The 19,182-nt window shown below is 33.9% G+C and overlaps 1 protein-coding gene across 1 annotated transcript in view; it reads left to right on the top strand.

Moving 5' to 3' along the window:
* The window catches only part of LOC145292211 (UDP-glucose:glycoprotein glucosyltransferase 1-like), a 300,458-nt gene that overhangs the window by 63,261 nt on the left and 218,015 nt on the right, over positions 1-19,182 (top strand). Inside the window, exons 16-22 of the mRNA XM_080138524.1 lie at positions 3,055-3,190; positions 5,115-5,243; positions 8,170-8,334; positions 10,419-10,542; positions 14,183-14,281; positions 14,931-15,025; positions 18,137-18,340. Coding sequence (XP_079994650.1) covers positions 3,055-3,190; positions 5,115-5,243; positions 8,170-8,334; positions 10,419-10,542; positions 14,183-14,281; positions 14,931-15,025; positions 18,137-18,340 — 952 coding nt within the window. The remainder of the gene's footprint in view (positions 1-3,054; positions 3,191-5,114; positions 5,244-8,169; positions 8,335-10,418; positions 10,543-14,182; positions 14,282-14,930; positions 15,026-18,136; positions 18,341-19,182) is intronic.

Below are 19,182 nucleotides of genomic sequence, written 5' to 3'. Positions count from 1 at the left end.
TATATTGTTTTCTTACTATTAACTTTTTAAATCAAAAATGCAAAAATCAATTTAAAAAAATCTTATTCGAAAAAAAATACTGCATTTCATTTTTATAAAAAAATATCCATTTTCAATCATTTTTTTCTTTTTTTAATGAAAACAAAAATGAATTATTTGGAGAATTTTTGAAATTTGAAAGGAATTTGGATGCCTTTAAACTGTCAAAAACAAAGTAATTTCTGACTTTAAAATTCTGTGAAAATCATCATGTATTAAGATTGAAAGTTTTCAAATCTATTTACGTCCAATAATTTTATAAAGATTTGAACTTCTTTAATAATAAATAAAAAATCTGCAGTGATAAAATGGGCGTATAGACTGACTTGGCGAGATTCAGCCAGGATGAGTTGAATCGGCTCCTTCCATAGAACACACAGCATCTCAGATGAACACAGACAATGCACAACAGTACAAGGCGACCAAGATAGTTGGGAGCAGCTGGTCCTTGGACTAATGGTGAACACTGTAGATCTGTGAACTGGAGGCAGGTTTGACGTTGACTTTGATGTGTAATCACGTCTTCAGCTCGCCTCCCAAGCATCTTCTCCAATCTGGGAGTGGTTATGGAGCTATTGCTTTGTAGATGAACTCTGTGTCGCAGCGTTCAGTGTGGTCAAACCAAAGGAGTCTCCACTTTAAAAGCACTGGGTTGTGGCATGATCTTGCATTGTGTCCAGATTTGTGTATTGGTTACAAAATGATGGAAATGGACCTGTAGGATTTGAAAGACGCCGTATAAGTGAAACACTATCAACTTTTTGGTGCCCCAAGAAAGGAGGAATTGGCCCTAGTAATTCACCCCCATTTGTCTGTTCGTTTGTTCACACTTTTCTCAGTAACCATGCTTTGGATTTAAAAAAAAAAAATTGCCCAAACATTAGTCATGATGAAATTAAATTTTTCACTCGGTGGGAGGGGGGACCCCGCATGCTTGGTTTGTTTAGATCTGCAACTCTCATCGGCCAAGTCTTGCAACAGTAAAGAAGATCATCCAAACAAACCCCTGATAAATCAGGACTTTTGTGTCTATTGTAATTTCGGCAGTGCATAGACATTGATGGAGCATGGATTTAAATATATGACATTAAGATAGGCATTCATAAGTTCTATAGATTTGAAGAAATAATGTTGTCTTCTGTTGGTGCAAAAGGTTAACTTTTAAAAATGTTATTTTATAACAGAATGTTTGCAAGAATCTTCAAGTAACACGTAGTATAGTAGCAAAACATTTAATTCTTGTTTTTCCTGTTATTTCAACCAATTCTTGGAATCGGTTATTTTTCTAAATATGTTGCTGCTAATGTGATGGCATCAGGTTCAACAAGACTTGAATTTTACATCCGATTATTTGATCCGTGTAAATATTTCCATGATCCACACCAGGCGTGTGTACACAATGTGATGATGTATGGATAGAAATGATATGAGAATGCTGACGATGGATATGTGACGTGAGTCTTGAACATAGATTTGGTTCTGATGATTTCAAAGAAAGATTAAATCAGCATAGTATAGCGAGATGTGTGCAAAAGAAGATTTTGATGCTATGGTTATGTTGAAAGAATGGATGCTTTGGGAAATTCCAGCAAACATTTGATAAAGGTGATAAAACTTGAAAGATAAGTTAAATGCCTGAGAGATAAATATCTGGCCAGAGATTGGTTAGTTTGGAAATCAATTTCTAGAAGTCGTTCAATGCATCCCAGCATGAAAAATAGGTATTTAACCGAATATAATAATGATGCAGTGATGAAAGTTTTGTATGCTTTTAGCTTTTAGCATATGAGGGATAAAAGCGATGGCTTCAAGTTGAAATAGAAAGGGAGTTGAAGAAAGAAAAAGACTTGAAGATGAAAGACTGACAAAGTCAACAAAAATGCACAATAGATTTAAAATCATGAAACACCAACCATGAACCTAATGATTTTATATAATTATCATTTTAATATTAATATAAAATATTTTCAGGGTTTTATGAAAATAGTCACTTTCATTTATGACACTTTTTCATATTTTGTTGTACATTTGTTTCTCTCGTGCATCATAATGGCCGTATTTGCACACATCTTTCCTACTTGTTGTTGATCATGCCATTATCCAAGTAAAACCAGACAAGAGTAATACATTTATAGTTCCATAATAACAACCAATCATGCCTGTAGAACTGCATACCATACACATTCAAACATTTCACATCGCAAGCAATATAAAAGAATTGTTTCAAAAAAAATAAAAAAGAACAGATGCTATAATATTCTATGCGAAAGCAGTGGATCAATATAAAAAATCCAAATATATGACTAATAAAAAAAAAACAACAAAAAAACAAATATTATCGCAGTCGATGAAGTACATATTTGTAAATTCTTACATGAAACAAATTTCATCAAAATTCTACATCGTGAATGTTGTTGGCATGATGTTCACCTTGGTTTGGTTGAGGTAGCTCCTTCTGGCTTGCAGTATATTCTAAATCATGGTTTGCCCATACAGGACAAGCTAAGCAAGGCTAACCAAATGTGATTCTTCTATAAATATTAGAACCTATAACATAAGAACATTTACTAAAATGACTGAATTCGAATAAATTGATGACCATAAATAACTGAAAATATTTTGAATAATAATTTATTTACTCAATTCAATAAAAAGTCATTAAAAAAATTGGTGACTTAATGCTTTCCGAGGATATTCTAATTATCAGTTTTTATAATATCCATGAGGAAGATTGTCCTATATGGCCACCTGCATTTTTGTCTCATCTACTGTTTTTACTTAAAATTCCTATACTCCAACCACATAATCTGCTTGACCAACCATGACCTGCATTTCTCTGCTCCCAACTTTAAAAAAAAATTTTTTTTTTTTTTTTTTTTATGTTTCCTCTTATCTCTATGTGAGGCTTTGTCCGTCTTTCTTGCATTAAGGTTTGAAATGTTTTCTTAAATACGTAGATTGAATGGACATGTCTTAAAAGTATCTGTTCTTGTTTCAATTTTGCTTTGCTTACAGGATCGGAATTGTGTTTGCTGTTAATGCCAGCAAAGATTTGGATGGTCGTTCAGATCCAGGAGTGGCCATAGCCAGAGCTTTTCAGTACATCAAGGGTGACCAGGATCCGGCCTTAGCTCTCTCCTTTATCACTGATGTAAGTAATGGCTTTCTATTGTTCTCATCCACAGAACTTTCCAAGCCACCCTCAGTGTCAGATTGAATCAAACACTCGTCCTTTTCTGTTATCCGACTTGTTTTCACTTAATAGCATAATTTTAATATTATTAGAAATTGTTTCTTTTATTTCAGTAACTTTTTTTATCTTTTAAACTTCCACTATTCCAACAATTATCACTTGTAATATTCTGATTGTTAAATCTTCTTTAATGTCTATATTTCAATCAATGAAACCTTCTTTGTGAAAAACAAAAAAAAACATAAATTAAAGATGAAGAGTATCCTTGCTGCCAATTGTAATGACAGAAATAGGAATGATAAAAGCAATGACAATGTTTTTCAGAAATTTCAGAAATAGATGGACTTTTCCAGACACTATGACTAGAGTTATGACTAAGTGTTGTAGCATTCAATAGTGTTAGTCATAGTACAGTATCAGATGCAGACTTCTGTATTTGAAGACTCGCAACAAGGAAGACGAGTTATTGTGAAAAGGAATTATGGGAGACAAACATTAACCCTGTAGATTACTATAGTATGACAATTTGTCTTGCAACAGATATTTTGTTAAATTTGTCTTGCAACAGATGTTTTGTTAAATGGGCAACAAGTGTGTTTTTTATTGACGAACTATAGTAATAAGCTCAATCAGTTGTGAAGTTCCTTCTCCCTATCGTCCTAACACTAACCCTACGTCCCATATAACTACATTATCTCATCAATAAAGCAGGAATCGTCTCCCCCTCCCTCTCAGATCTTATAGTTTTTGTCTTCATTTATTGTTTACTTTATTTTGCTAGCTTATTTATTGGTTAAGAAAGCCATAACGTTCTGCTTAAATTAGTGTGAGCAAGTGTAAGCCAATTATAAGGTGTTGCTTGTAAAAGAAAGGGTTCATCTTCTCTTTCTGTTTCTTTGAGTTATAACATTATTATTGGCATTTGCCCAGAACTCTTCACTCCCCTGAAAAAGCAAAAAGAAAGAAAACTCTGTATGATGTAAGTTTTTGTGATATAGAGAAAATCGTATTCCAAAAATCACATAAATTGTTCAAGTAATTTTATTTGGATAAAGAAAATCATTAAGTGAATTTGAGTTTTTCCAGTTTCCCCCTACCCATATTAAGAATGGCTTTCTAAAATCTTGCAAGAGTTTGAATTATTTAGAGTTATTTCCATTGTTTCTTCAGTCTGCTTCTAAAATGGCATTGTGAGAGCATCACTTGTTGTTTAGCCATAAAATTTGATTTTCTTATTTAAAAATAAAATAACTTGATTAATTTATGTGAGTTTTCTTTCTTTCGCAATTACATCATCATGCAGATTTTCTTTATTTTTTTTTTCATGTGAGGGGGGAGTTCTGGACAAGCACCCTACTATTAAGCACTAGCTGTATTTACCCAGTGTAATCTCAGATTCATGAATGCCATTTTAGTTTAAATTTTTTTAATTAAAAAAAATGTGTAAGTCACAAAGTGATGACAAAAACACTCTCAAAATGCTTAGAAAGATAACTCATTTTTTCTTTCAGTTAAAATAGATTATCTCCCTTACATTTTGAACCTTTGATCATTATTTGAAATTGTCTCCATTGTAATAATCTTTGCCAAAATGATTGATTTCAGAAATAAACTGAAGTAAATTATACAAATTGTTTGTATTAAGAATATGTTACAAGTATAAAAAGGAAAAAAATGGCTAGTCAGAATCAAACATTGATTTGATAACTTTCTATATGAGATAATCATATAATAATCATTTGAATTGAGGATGATCTGTTGAATGAAATTACAAATTTATTGTCATTATTAAATGATGAAATTTGTTTCCTTTGTTCAATATTGTCTCTTCTGTACTTTGTTAACATTTGTTTAAGAAACTTTTTGCTTCCTGTTTTGACAGCTTTATGAAAAAGACAAATCAGAAGAAATGACTTCAGATTTCATCATAAATGAATTCAGTTCTCGTTTCAACGATGAAGATATTGAGAAGCTTTTTGGTGATGATGATGACTATGATGATTTGAGAAAGGTAAGCAATCCATTCCTAACAATCCCACCCTCCGCCTCGAGTGTCAACATCAAAACTTATCTAACAAAACCTGATGTGTGTTGGGTGTTTTTTTCTCTCGTGATATCCTCGGTAGCTTTGTTTTTCTGTTCCCACATGTGGACCATGTTATAATCAGCATATAATAGCAATGAAAACAAACATAAATTATTTCAACAAAATGTATTTGTCAATACAACAAAGATATATACATACGTTTCAATATGAAGTGCACATAAGTTGGATTATTCAAACTACTGTTCTTATCTTGGATTGTTATTCTCACAATGGTTTTGACGATATAACCTTTTTTTTTTTTTTGTCACCATTTATCAAGGCCCGGAAGCTACTCGGGGATAAGGGTTATTGCGTGTACAGTAATCAATGGGATAGTATTGTAGTAATTGTTAGTATTGGAGATTTGATAAAATATCTTACTTAAGGGGGCAATTCATCAGGAATTTTTTATGTTGGACTTGAAGACATCCAAGTTGTAGTCAGGTGGAAAACAGGCAGACGGAACAGAGTTCCACAGGCGTGCACTTCTAAGAAAGAAGCTTTGTTCATGGAATCTACGTTTTGGTTTTGGCACAGAAAAAGAGTAAGGATAATTTTTGACAGTGGTTTCAGCTAGACAGGTGTTTATCGTGAAAGATTGGCGAGGAATACCAGAGATTGGAGCTCAAACGAGCACTTGCCATGAAAGTAACGATAAAACAAAGTCTCTTCTGTGGGAGAGAGGTTGCAGGGAAGAGAAAAGGGCATCCCCGACTAAGCCACGAAGTCTATTTTGTATTCTGTCAATGCAGGATAGGCTGTTTTTAGCAGCTCCTGCCTAGATGTGGCAGCAGTTCTCCATCCTTGGATGTACTTGGCTTTTATATAGATAGAGAATTGCATTAGTAGTGAGATATCTTCTTGAGCGGTAGAAGGATTCTATCATTTTTAATGGACAGTAAAAGATTTCCCACTATCAAACAATCATGAGGTTGCTTGCACGGCAACCGACAAGGCAAATCTGCTTGCCAGTCGGTTTGCCTCAAACTCCACACTGGACCCGGCACACCACTCCCTCCCCGACTTTCCTTTGCAGACAGAGGCCACACTAGATGATTGAAAATCACCCCTTCTCAGGTGCATGGTATCATAAAAAACCTGGACACCTCAAAAACATGTAGACCAGATCTCATCCTGGCTTTGCTAATAAAAAAATGCTCCGCTAAGATTGCTCCAGTTCTCGTCAAACTTTAAAATAAATGCCTTAATGAATCTTGCTTTCCTGACTGCTGGAAAACCACTTCTGTGGTACCAGCCTTCAAGAATTCTGGTGAAAGAACTGACCCACTAAATTATTGCCCTATTAGCCTCCTCCCATTTTTCGCCAAAATATTTGAATTCTTAGTTAATCAAGCCCTAGTCCAACACTTAAAAGCTGATAAACTCCTGACCGACAAACAATATGGATTCAGGCAAGCCCGTTCAACAGCAGATATCTTAACTATAGTCTCTGAACGTATATACCGTTCACTGGACAAAACAGGGGAAGGTAGAGCGGTAGCCCTTGATATATCTAAGGCTTTTGACAGGGTATGGCACGATGGTCTTCTAAGGAAAATTAGATCATATGGTATCACTGGAAGAATTCATAATGTAATTAAATCCTTCTTAAGTAAGAGAAAAATCCAAGTTGTCTTCGACGGTCGTACATCTTAACAATATGATATAAATGCGGGAGTACCCCAGGGGTCTATCCTTGGACCTTTATTGTTCCTGATACTCATAAATGATCTCCCTGATAAAATTGTTTCGGAGATGGGTATATTTGCCAAAGACACCATCCTCCATAACAAGCATGAGGGGAAAACAAATAAATACATATCTAAGGAAATGGCAGAATCACTAGAGGATGACCTCAATTCTGTAGTGGAATGGAGACAAAAATGGATGGGCACATTCAATGCTGCCAAGACTAAGCTTGTTTCCTTCAATAACTACAAGAAACCTTCACTACCACCAATAGCAATGGCCAAGAACACATTACCCGAAAGTACTTCCTTTAAATTCCTCGGCCTAACGTTTACAGGGAACATGAACTGGAATAGATACATTGAGAGCATTGCCAAGGCTGCTGCGAAGAAGGTGAGCTCCCTCTACCGTGCTAGAAAACTACTGACACCCGAAAGTATGCTGTACCTCTATAAGGCCACCATTCACACAAGTATGGAGTATTGTTGTCACATTTGGGCTAGTGCATATACTACTTGTCTCTCACTCCTTGACAGGGTTCAAAAGAGTCGCCAACCTGTTAAGTCCTGAACTGTCATCTAAGCTTCAGCCTCTGTCCTATCAAGGAAATGTCTACCTGTTCAACAAGTACTTTAATGGTGAATGCCCTGATGAACTACAAGCACTTGTATCCCCTCGATGTGACTACCCCCGACAAACCCTGCAAGCAGCTAAATCCCACTTCTTTACAGTAGAGATTTCTGGGTGTAAGAAAGCCTTCTACTCCATTAGTTTCTTCCCCAGAACTGCCAGACTTTGGAACTCCCTTCCTGGATTCTGCTTTCCCAACTGTACTGACATGCAGAAGTTCAAGTGTAATGTGACCAGACATCTTGCTACTCATCTCCCTTCATAATACTCCTGCAACTTATGTCCCTGATAATAGACTCCTACTTCCAAGTGGCACTGTGCCCTGTTTGGGGTGAAAATTGAATAAAAAAAAAAAAAAAAAAGCAACTTGTGTCACAGCCATTTAAATATTTGCATGCATCATTTTCATTTCGAAATCAAAGTAATTAATTTAGCAAAAATTTTATTTATCAAAAGAAATGGAGACATCTTGTGCTAAAATGAGTACACATTTTCAAAATGTTTTTTTTTTTTAAAATTTTTTACATTTCAGGTTGCAGCTGACTTTATCAAAAAATCTGGCCTTAGTGATTTGCCACAAGTATTGCTGAATGGTGTACCTCTCAAGAAGAAATACCTCAATGCTGATATGTTGGAAGAAGCTGTTGTCTCTGAAATATTACATGGAACTCATGAAATCCAACGTGCCGTCTATCATGTAAGTTTGAGTTAAAATATTTTGTTTGCAAATAAATTTTACTTTTCTCAAGTTTCATGAATATGACACGATTCCTGTGACCCACACGCTTTCATTTGATGATTTTGCTTTACCAGCGTGATCATAATGTTTAATCCCCATCCACACACGTGCATCACATGGTTTGTTCAGGGATAGAAGTGCAATTCTATAGTAGTAGTATCGTATGGGTTAGACCTCTATACTGATATTTTTTAGCCAGTCTGAGAAATTGTCTTTAGGTAGATGGGTTGTTACATAGCCTCCTTCCAGTCGGGTAACTGGACAGTGTAGAATCGGGTGGTCTGTACCATGGGGGGCTTCCTTGCATTTTGAGCAGATTGGGGAGTCTATCTATCTTCACATGTGTTTACTGCAATCCTACAGTGTCTTGTTCTGATCCGGTTCACGATTACCCACTGCTTACTACTGTTTGTAGCAAAATCTGGGATGTGCAAAGTTAGGATTTTAATGATGTCTCCTTCTTTAAGAGTATTGTCTCTCTATTCCTCCTATGTCTTAACTGGGTATAAATGTTAGATTTTGGAGTTGTAGAAGGACTTTCTTTAAATCTCCTGGGGAAAAAGTGACAACAAGTTTAATCTATCAAATAATTTTACTTTCATATTCATCAAATAAAAAAATTTTGCATACTTTTCATCATGAATACGTTTGCACGTCTTTTCCAGTGACTTTGAACATTTTTAACTTTATTTTAACTTTACTATCGTTTATACTTGATGTAATTAAACTGAACTTTTAATATCAAATTAAAATTGTCTGTTTTAATGTAAGGTAACGATAATTTGTATGCATTGTTCAAAGTATACAACAGCTAAGAGCTCTGCAGTTGGATCCAGTACCACGATCATCAGGAGGAACCACTTTGCAGTTTCAGCCTTCTACTGCATCTCTGAAATGGCCACCCTCCCCAGAAGTTATATTGGTACTTTTCTCCAACATTCATTGTTTCTTTCTAGCCAGATTCAGTATGAGACCTTCTCTGCTGCTTCCTGCATTTCTATATCTCAAAATGTTTTACTTCTGTGTTTGTATTATGTTGATTAGCTTTCACTCAACATATCTTCAAACTCCTGCAGTCAAATGATATATTCCATAGTTCATCCTTTTTCCTGGTCCTCAATCAGTGGATCGCTATATCGCTCATATTCTTCAACTGCAAAATTATCATCTCCAACATAATTCCAACCTTCTTTTTCTCATTCCACATGACAAGTTTTTGCTGTGTAAGGATCAGTGGAAACATCAAGGTATTAAGGAGGTCCAAGCAATTTAGAAATAATGTAAATATTGATTTCATTGCAGTGTTTTTCCACATAAAATCGTGCTTGATTGACCATTAAACATGTTGCTCTTCAGGGTTTTAAGTTCTAAACCAACTTTTAAGATGATAAACTTTCTTTTAATCGTGTTTTTTTTAATGTGATTTTATTTGTGTTTTTTTTGTGTGATTTTACTTGTTTAGTGAGTTAAGGCATTCTTCCCAGATCACTTCAACCGTTTGGTTTGACAAAACTGGAAACAAACCAACGACATTAGAACTTAAAAAACTGCAACAAGAAACAGATATGATGGATAAAAACAATAGGGTCACTCGAAGCAAAAACCTGTCAATATGATGTTCGCAGATGACAAAAAAACTGAATTTTGTTGACTTTTGCTTAATTACATCAATGTTTCATTTGAATAGCTAACAAAAATGAAAGATGATTATCGCAAAGACAGGAGATGCATATAAAACTTGGCTTGAAAAGATCAAGGTTTACGTTATATCTTACCAGTGACATGGATTAGTTGAATTTACTGACTTCTCGACTAGTTATAATCAAGAATTTATGAGTTTGTATTGGCTTTCTCTTGTTTTGGAAAAGTCGTTGTCTATTTATCTGTATTCCTTTTTACACAACGTAGAAAGTGCGTCTGCTTTGCCATTGAAGTTGTATCAACTTTACTAGATTTTTTCCCTTAATGTCCTGTAATTTGTCTAAATGTTTTTCTCTATTGATCTTAAATGTGATTCTTGAAATGTTTTTTTCTTTCCGCAGGGTGAACTGACTGATAATATGAATATGTTGGATTGGCTGATGGAGAAAGAAAATGTACTTCCGCGGATTAATTCTCGGATCCTCTCTGCCCCGCTCATGTTTCTGGATTTGACAGAAAATGCAAGTAAGTAGAACTTTTCTGACACCAACCCTAACACCCCTTTTGTGGAAATGTTCACAATCTGCACATACTAAGAATTGATATTCAATCGACTCAGGAATCAAACTATAAAAGTAGATTTTAAAAAATTCCATTGTGTAAAAAAATTCCATTGTGTAAAAAAATTCCATTGTGTAAAAAAATTCCATTGTGTAAAAAAATTCCATTGTGTAAAAAAATTCCATTGTGTAAGTGTTGTTTAACATATTAGGTGACGTCTTCTAAAGAGATGGAGTTTTATTTTTTTTTTAAAAAGAAAATATTGCTATTTAAAAATTTTTTTATGAAAATCGCTCAAGGCAAGACATGAAGCCACTTGATGTAAGAAGCTAACAAGATCAAATGGTGATTATTGCAAAAACAGACGATGCGTATTGACTCTAGTCTTGAAAAGATCAAGGCTGTAGGTAAGAGGTGAAAGAACACATAATTATATTTATAAAAAAGACTGAGACTAGTAATATGACCTTTGAGAGAGGTTGCAATGAAGAAGAAAGGGTTTGGTCAATCAAATTACAGATAAGAAACTTCAAATGGCATAGAGATTCACTGGCTCAAATATGACAACAATACTCCATACTTGGTCTGATAGTAGATTTGTAGAGATAGAGATTGGCTTTGGGTGGACAAAAGTGTTTAGAGATATAGAACCAATTTTACAAGAAACAGAAAGAGTAATATATGCATTCCAAGAAAGATTTAATGAGAAAGAAAGACCAAGAAGTTTTAGTCGATTTCTAATCAAGAGCGGAGCCATCCATAAAACTCTTGGAAAGAAAAAGGACGCACCTACAATTGAAAGATAGGAACTGAGTCGTAACAGTATTAAACAAAACAAGCCGTTTCTTACTCCAATCTGAAAGTGAAGTGAGATTAAGTTCTAGCTCAGCTGTATATTTCAAATGATTCGAGAAAGATATGCAAGAAGCAATATCCGATTAGAGAGTAGTACTATCAGCATAAATGTTTATTTTCGTAATGATGTTCTCTGAAAGGTCATTTTTATAAAAAACAGTGTTGGATGTAGAATAAGGCCTTAAAGACAAACATTTATAATAAAATAAAATAAAGAAACCCCATCTAGAATTACAAGCTTTGATCAAAAGAAAACAAAGGCCGTATGATGTCAAGAACGTTACCACCAATATCATAACCTTCAAGTTTATGTAGAAGACCAGGATGTCTTGAAAATGTCAAGTGCAATGGCATTATTCTCTCCTGAATTATCCATAAACTGGCAGATATGCTCAGTTAAAATATTTAATACATCAACAATGGATGAGAACCATGAAGCTATACTGAAGATCACTAAAGAAAATGAGCAATATTACTGTTGATCAACCTTTCAAAAGATTTTCTAATAACAGAGAGAAGACTGTTGCTCATCAAAATGATGTTCCTATGCAAATGTAATAGGATGTGTTGTTTAGTTTGACGAATCAGGTGTTGAGGCCATCTATAACCCGATTCACGTTAGCACATGGAACGATGAATCTATGAAATTATTTTAAGAAAAGGAATTCACAAAAAAAATGGGTGTTTGTTAAGATATAATCGACAGATTGATTTTTTTTATATCGTGTTAAGCAAAATCAATATTATGTCAGAAAATCAATCAATATCCAAAAATTATAAAAATTAATCAAGTAGAGCAACTGTTATTGTGTTTTTCATAAAAAAAAAGTATCGTTATAGACAACAAATATTGCAAGCATGAACAAGTGATATAAAATATTTGTTTCAGAGTTATGTCCCCTGTGTGCAGACTCCAACTTTCTACTTTATAATTTCTTAGAAAAATGTAATTTCTCCCAATTTTATGTAAAAATCACTTTTAGTTATAAATAACTTTCGACTCAATGAATTTTTGTAAAGGTGGAACGATAAGTGTCACCCTAAAGACAACTAAATTATAGCTTTATTTTGAAACTTTTACCGAAAAAAAAATCTATTCAAATAACGTGATTATGTAGAACTGACATTTATTCAATGTAGCCGTCTTCAGCCTCAATCACCACCTCAATATGGGTCTGGAACTTGGAGCATGCCTTTCCCACAAGCGCTAATTGGAGCTTGGCAAATACTCAGCAGATGGCGGTGATCAGCTTGACTTTGGTGCTATGGGAGGTCATGTAGGTGATGTTCTCAATGAATGACCAAACGAAGTAGTCCAGCAGGTTCAGGTCGAGGGGAAAGGGGGGGGGTGCAGTGAGAGAAGGATGTAAAGTCGTAACACTCCTTGAGTGAAGCCGTGGTGTCTTTGGACTTGTGGGCTGGCGCCGCGTCCTGCTGCCACACTCAGGGTCTGTCAGCTGCCATCTGATTGCACCAGGGGATCACCACACTCTTCAGCACATCCTGATACACTTTGGTGTTGACTTTCAATCCGACTTCACAGATGTGAGGTGGCATGATATGGCCCTCACTTGAAAGCACACTAAAACCATAACCGTGGTGGGAAACTTTGTTTTCATCACCTTAGGCACGTCCCTGTTATTCATGGCAATCGATGCATGTTGAGGGTGCTGGCAATGGTCAAGTTGTCATAACTTGGATCAGTAGAGAGCATGAGTTGTACAGCGGCGCATCTCCGATCTCGCTCATTGAACATTGTCTCACTTTCAGACATGGTAAAAGGCTTGTATTGCTCTTGGGATTTGTGCACCACTGGCCGACTAGTAGATGGTCTACAACAAAAAAAAGAAAACCAGTTTTCATCAAATGGAAATGGAATCATATCATCTTTTCTAGGATGAGAATTTTATCGTTCCACCCTGTATTACTATTTTCGACAATTAAGTATGTAATATTGTTTTTGCTTAAAATAACATATTTTTAAAAAAAATGATTTGCCGACCGTATCTTAAAAAACATAAAATATAAATTCACAACACAAAAACATTGTCACTGCTTTGCTAATTTATTTAGCAAATCAGAAACTGACATCACAAATTCAAGACTATTTAAAATAAACTTGATATTTTACTCATCCAAACTGTTTATTAAATTGGGTGTATTAAAGTCTTGCAGTCACTTTGTAGTATTGACACAAATACACAAAACAATATGTAATACTTACACCGACATTCAAGAAGTCTATAGGCAAAGGGAGTTAACTCTATCATGGTTTAATGGTAATAATCTTCATTTATCTAATATATAAAGTTATCGTGTTGAATTTTATATTTATTAATTGTATTGCACTGATACAAGGGAAATAACTCCGTTGATTAAGAGATGTTTTTTTTTGTTTTGTTTAGAAGAGAATTTTGGATGTTAAAACCAATACAATTTACAGGAATTGTACTTTTAATTAAAATGAAACTGCGACAATAGTTGCAAATGAATTAAAAATTTAAAAAAGAAAACTGCAACAGCTTTTTTTTAATTTAATAAAGTTTATGATAAATGTTAATGTCTTTCTTTTTTTTAATGTTAAAAATATTAGCATGTTACGTTTTCTAAAAAACAATATAAAATAATTATCCTGATTTAGGATTCCATTAAACAAATGTATTCAGCATAGATTGTTGATATGCCGTAAACCAAAGCAATCTCTGATTACGGTATTGCAAAGTACATATTTTCTTTTCTTTTTATGTAGATAAAGACCTTTATAATGATCCTGAATCTTTTTCAAGCCTCAGTGTGAAAGCGATGTCATCAGTGATTGCACAGAATATGCACTATTTAGCACGCAAAGGTATTGCCAAGCGTTTTGTTCTTTTTTTGTGTTACTTAACTGCTATTAATCTGCATGAAATATGTTTGATAAATTCTGTAAGAATTGCGCAATGTTTAAGATTTTTTTAATTGATTACACGTTAATTTTTTTTTTAAGAAAAAACAAAATTCACTCTTCTGTGATTTCTGCTGCACATGAAACTGCATTTGCGGTTTTTAATTGTTTTGAATTCGATCATGTCACAAACACAAATTGCCATAACGTTATCATGATTTTATACAAGTTATTTAAAAAGTTCATATTATTTGATATTTTAATGTCTTTGAAACTACACAGTACAAATGAAATAAGATGGTTTAGCAACAAAAACTTTTTATATTGTTTGGATTCTTTGAATTACTGTTCTAATCTTAAGTGTTATTTTCACAACGTTTTGGTCGATGTAACCTCTGACTTTCTCTAGGTGTATCTTGTCAAAGTCAGGGTTCTTCATGTCAGACTCCCCACTACATTTCAACCCATGATTCACTTGATAAAATTCTAACCCAAGACCACTTTTTCTTGTATAAGTAGAAATATTGTCTGATATAATTGTCGAACAAGTCACAAAGTTTCATTACAACCTGCACCCCCCCATCTATTTTCATCAGTGTTTTCTTTTTTGCAGATGATACTTCCCTTCGTGCAGTTTCCATTTGGATTGTAGCTGATGTTGAATCACCAAAAGGAAGAGAATTAGTCTACACGGCCATTAAAAATCTGGTAAATAACATAAAATTACTTTATACAATTCCAAATGAAAGGAAAAAGGTTTTCAATTTTTTCTCTGCTGTCCACTTATCAGTTATCACTCTTGAAAAAAATGCATTCACAAGTATTTTTGCTGAATTTTGAGTACACTATCATATAAAAAAAAAAATTTGAAATATTTTTTTGTTGTTTTACTTCCGGGAACCTTGTAATTTCCATGATAAATGTTATCTAATCTATAAAAGGTTATATGTCTGTCTCCATATTTTCTAATTCTATCTCTTTCAAAACTAAAAGTCGCAGAGCGGCGCTAGGGTCTCAAATGATTGCATTTTTTATGGACCCTTCTTTTATGGGTCTTTAGCCGGTTAAAATAGTTTTAAAGGGTGAAAAATGAGTCAAAAATGAAAAAATCGTTACACATTTTGTACATTCATCTTAGTTTATTTTTAATTTTTAATTTTTTTTTCCAGTTTATATGCGTATCACATTGGTACAGTGGTAACATCACCAGCTTTGAATTCTACAGTTTTGCTTTTTGTTTCGATTCTAGCTGATGGCACCCAAATACTTTTTTTTTTTTCTCTTTTGAAATCATTACAATATATATAATACCAAATCTGGAAAAATTAAAATATCATTTAAGTCGATTTTACGACTGGGCAAAGCTGCCCCCCTCCTCCCGCTAGTGTGTGTGTGTGTGTGTATATATATATATATGTATATATGTACTAGTTTTATCTATTTAAATAAAAAATAAATTGATAAATTTTTTTCCGTTATGAATAGGAATGCGTATTGAAAGGGCAAATAATTTTACACTTAAAATAATTAAAATTAAAGCATCTTCTTTATAAACTACAATTCTGAAATATTAAATCAGCTTTATTTTTAGTTTTAAAGAATTAAAGAATCCACATTAATTCAAAATAAAAATTTGAATGAAAGATGAAAAATTTCAAGAAAACGATTGTAGTTATAGAAAAAAAATCAAACATTATTTTGCTTATTTTAATTGTATGTCTCACTTTATATATAAAATCTAAAAAAAAAAGTAAGGAAACTGAAGTGTGAGGAGTAATTTGCATCTTCCAAAACGCATTGCTATGATTCTGTTTTTGAAATAGCATTTTAAAAACTTTTACGCTGTTGCATTTGTCATTTTCTATTTTATCAGCTTCAAAAGTCTTCATTTTTTCTTTGGTTATCAAATCGAAATTCATATTTCTCTCTCATTCACATTGTATTTCAATTATTGATATAAAAAAAACAAACTGATGTTAAAAGCTGAATTTTAGACTCTTTTGTTTGCTAAAAAAAAACAATTACTGAGGTGCCAAGGCTAAAAGCCACTCAAGGATAAAGCTTAATTAAATGAATATTGAGAGGATTAAAAAAAAAATGACTTTTGAGGACACTTTATGCTAAATGCTTATGGATATTGGAATTGTAGATGATGTGACAATGTTTTACAGAAGTTCGATAAGGTATAGCATAAGGGCCTACTTCACAAGATGTCCAGCTACAGTATTACTGGAAATGTTTTCTCAATCATTAAATCATTTCTCTCTGATAGGTTCATAAGAGTAGTGGTTGATGGGCAGAAATCAGAGGCCCACAGTATTAATGCTGGAATCCCCTACGGTCCATCCTGGGCCCAACTCTCTTCCTGATCTACATCAATGATCTCCCAAAACACATACTTAAATCATTCGTTGACATCTATGCTGATGACGCGACCATCTATGGCAACACATCAAAGGCTGTAAATGACAAAGTTCTCTCTAATTCTCTCTCCTCTGATCTTGAGCGCGTGGTACAATGGGAGAAACGGTGGCTGGTCACTTTTAATGCATCCAAAACCAAGCTTCTATCTTTACATCAACGCTCTGATCTCCATCTGGCATCAATTGAAATGGATGGCTCTCGTCTTGGGGAGGCTCCATGTTTTGACAAGCTTCTGGGTTTGACCTTTACTCCTGATCTGAAATGGAACACGTACATCAAATCTGTTGCCAGGGATGCTGGGAAAATGGTGGGATCCTTCTACCGCTCCAGAAGATATCTCACTACTGATGCTATTCTCTATCTATATAAAAGCCAAGTACGTTCAAGGATGGAATACTGCTGCCATATCTTGCATGACACGACCATCTACGGTAACACATCAAAGGCTGTAAATGAGAAAGTTCTCTCTGATTCTCTCTCCTCTGATCTCGAGCGCGTGGTTCAGTGGGGAAAGATGTGGCTGGTTACCTTTAATGCATCCAAAACCAAACTTCTATCCTTATCTGATCCCCATCTGGCATCAATTGTGATGGATGGCTCTCATCTGGGTGATGCCCCGTGTTTTGACAAGCTTCTGGGTTTGACCTTTACTCCTGATCTGAAATGGAACATGTACATCAAGTCTGTTGCCAAGGTCGCTGGAAAGATGGTGGGATCCTTCTACCGCTCCAGAAGATATTTCACTAAGCATTGTGCCAATTATTGATGACTTTATGGCCACAAAACTAAATGCATACTTTCTGTAACATACTTCTGTTGATAATATCACTGTGTGTGTGTGTGTCTTGATTATTACTGTTCAAGGCCACAAAATGTTATGCTTTGCCACTGTTCTCATTATTTATATAAAATTTGAGAATTTCATCAGCAATTTAAGTTTTTATAAATCAATATCATTCCTGATAACTTAAAAAATACCAACTTTTTATTTAGAATCAAGAATTTCTTTCTGAATCAATCTTTCTGAATCAATTTAAAATATCAGGGGTTGGTTTGACTTGCTAGTTGCTTTGTCATTTCACCTCAGCACTTGAAATGGTTTTGTCAGGCATATTTTTTTTTTTTTTTTTTTTTTGCTTGCTAACTTTTCTCTGACAGGATGGAATTACATAGATTTTTCTATATAAAAAATTATGAAAATAAATACGCATTGGTCTTTATTATTGATTAAGGGATTGTGTGGCATAAAATTACCTTTAAGGATGATATGCTATAAAACAAATCTTAACACGAAGCGCAACAGCTTCTCAAATTTAACTCAAATGAAGATTCAAAGTTTTCTGCCAAAATCATTGATGCTTTACAATTTCTGAACATGTCTTCTTTTGTCTTCAGAGATTTTCCAATCATATGCGTGTGGGCATCATTTTTAATCCCCTCAACTTGGAGCAAGATAACTTCATCAGTCGGGCTGTCTATGTTGCCATGTCAACCCTAACCGGAAATATGGCGAAGAATTTTGTGACAAAACTTGTCAAAGAAGAATATGTCCAAAATTTGAAGGCCGGTGTGAAAACGTTAAAAGATTTTGAAGTTAACGTAAGTAAAACGAATCACTTTTATTTGTGTTAAACAAAATTTGAATGTAATCTTTAAAGCTTTGAACATTTTTTTTTTTTTTGTTTATAAACCTATGTCTCTTTCTATTTCTCTATATGCATACATATGTATAGGGTTTAGCAGAAATATCTCCCGCATGTTTGCAAGTTAAACATGTAGGAGACTAAGTAACAGAAAGTGTCAGAGCTCAAATACTCTGGCATTCGAGCACTGAGGACGTCAAGGTGGCTTACTTTTAAGTGCCAAACCTGCAGCTCTGAAATTTGCAACCCATAGCTGTCTTGATTTTCTATCTGGAATATCATCATCATCATGGCGTGATAACTTGTTAAGAACTCGGAAAGCTCTCTGTGTTACAAATTAAGCATTCTTCAAAAACATTTCTACAGTAAAAACATGATGTGTACCAGTCTACACTATATTGTTTGATAAGGATACCTGAAAAAAAAAAATGGCAAGTTATTAGCTAAATAGAAGCATCATTGATATTTGCATAAGTTCATTAGCAACATATTGTTGAAAGTTTACAATGTGGGAGGTATTTCTGATGCACTCTGTATATATGTATATATTCCCGGTAAAGATATTCAAAAGTAAAAACCATTGAATTTAACAAGGTTGTTGATAGTACTCAATAAAAAAGAGATGAATATTATTTGATTCAGTTTAAGTAAACAAAATTACCATTTGTTGCTACAATAAATTTACTGTTTCAAGATAAAAATATTGTCATCAGGTGAACATTCTTACTTGAGGCCATGCTTTTAATGAAAATAAGAAATTTGGAAGTTTTTTTTTATAAAATTATAATTTGCATCGTG

This window comes from Euprymna scolopes, chromosome 13 (genome assembly GCF_053919585.1).
Source record: "Euprymna scolopes isolate OS-2025 chromosome 13, ASM5391958v1, whole genome shotgun sequence".
Classification (NCBI taxonomy): domain Eukaryota; kingdom Metazoa; phylum Mollusca; class Cephalopoda; order Sepiida; family Sepiolidae; genus Euprymna; species Euprymna scolopes.
This window is presented reverse-complemented; position numbering and strand designations above follow the sequence as displayed.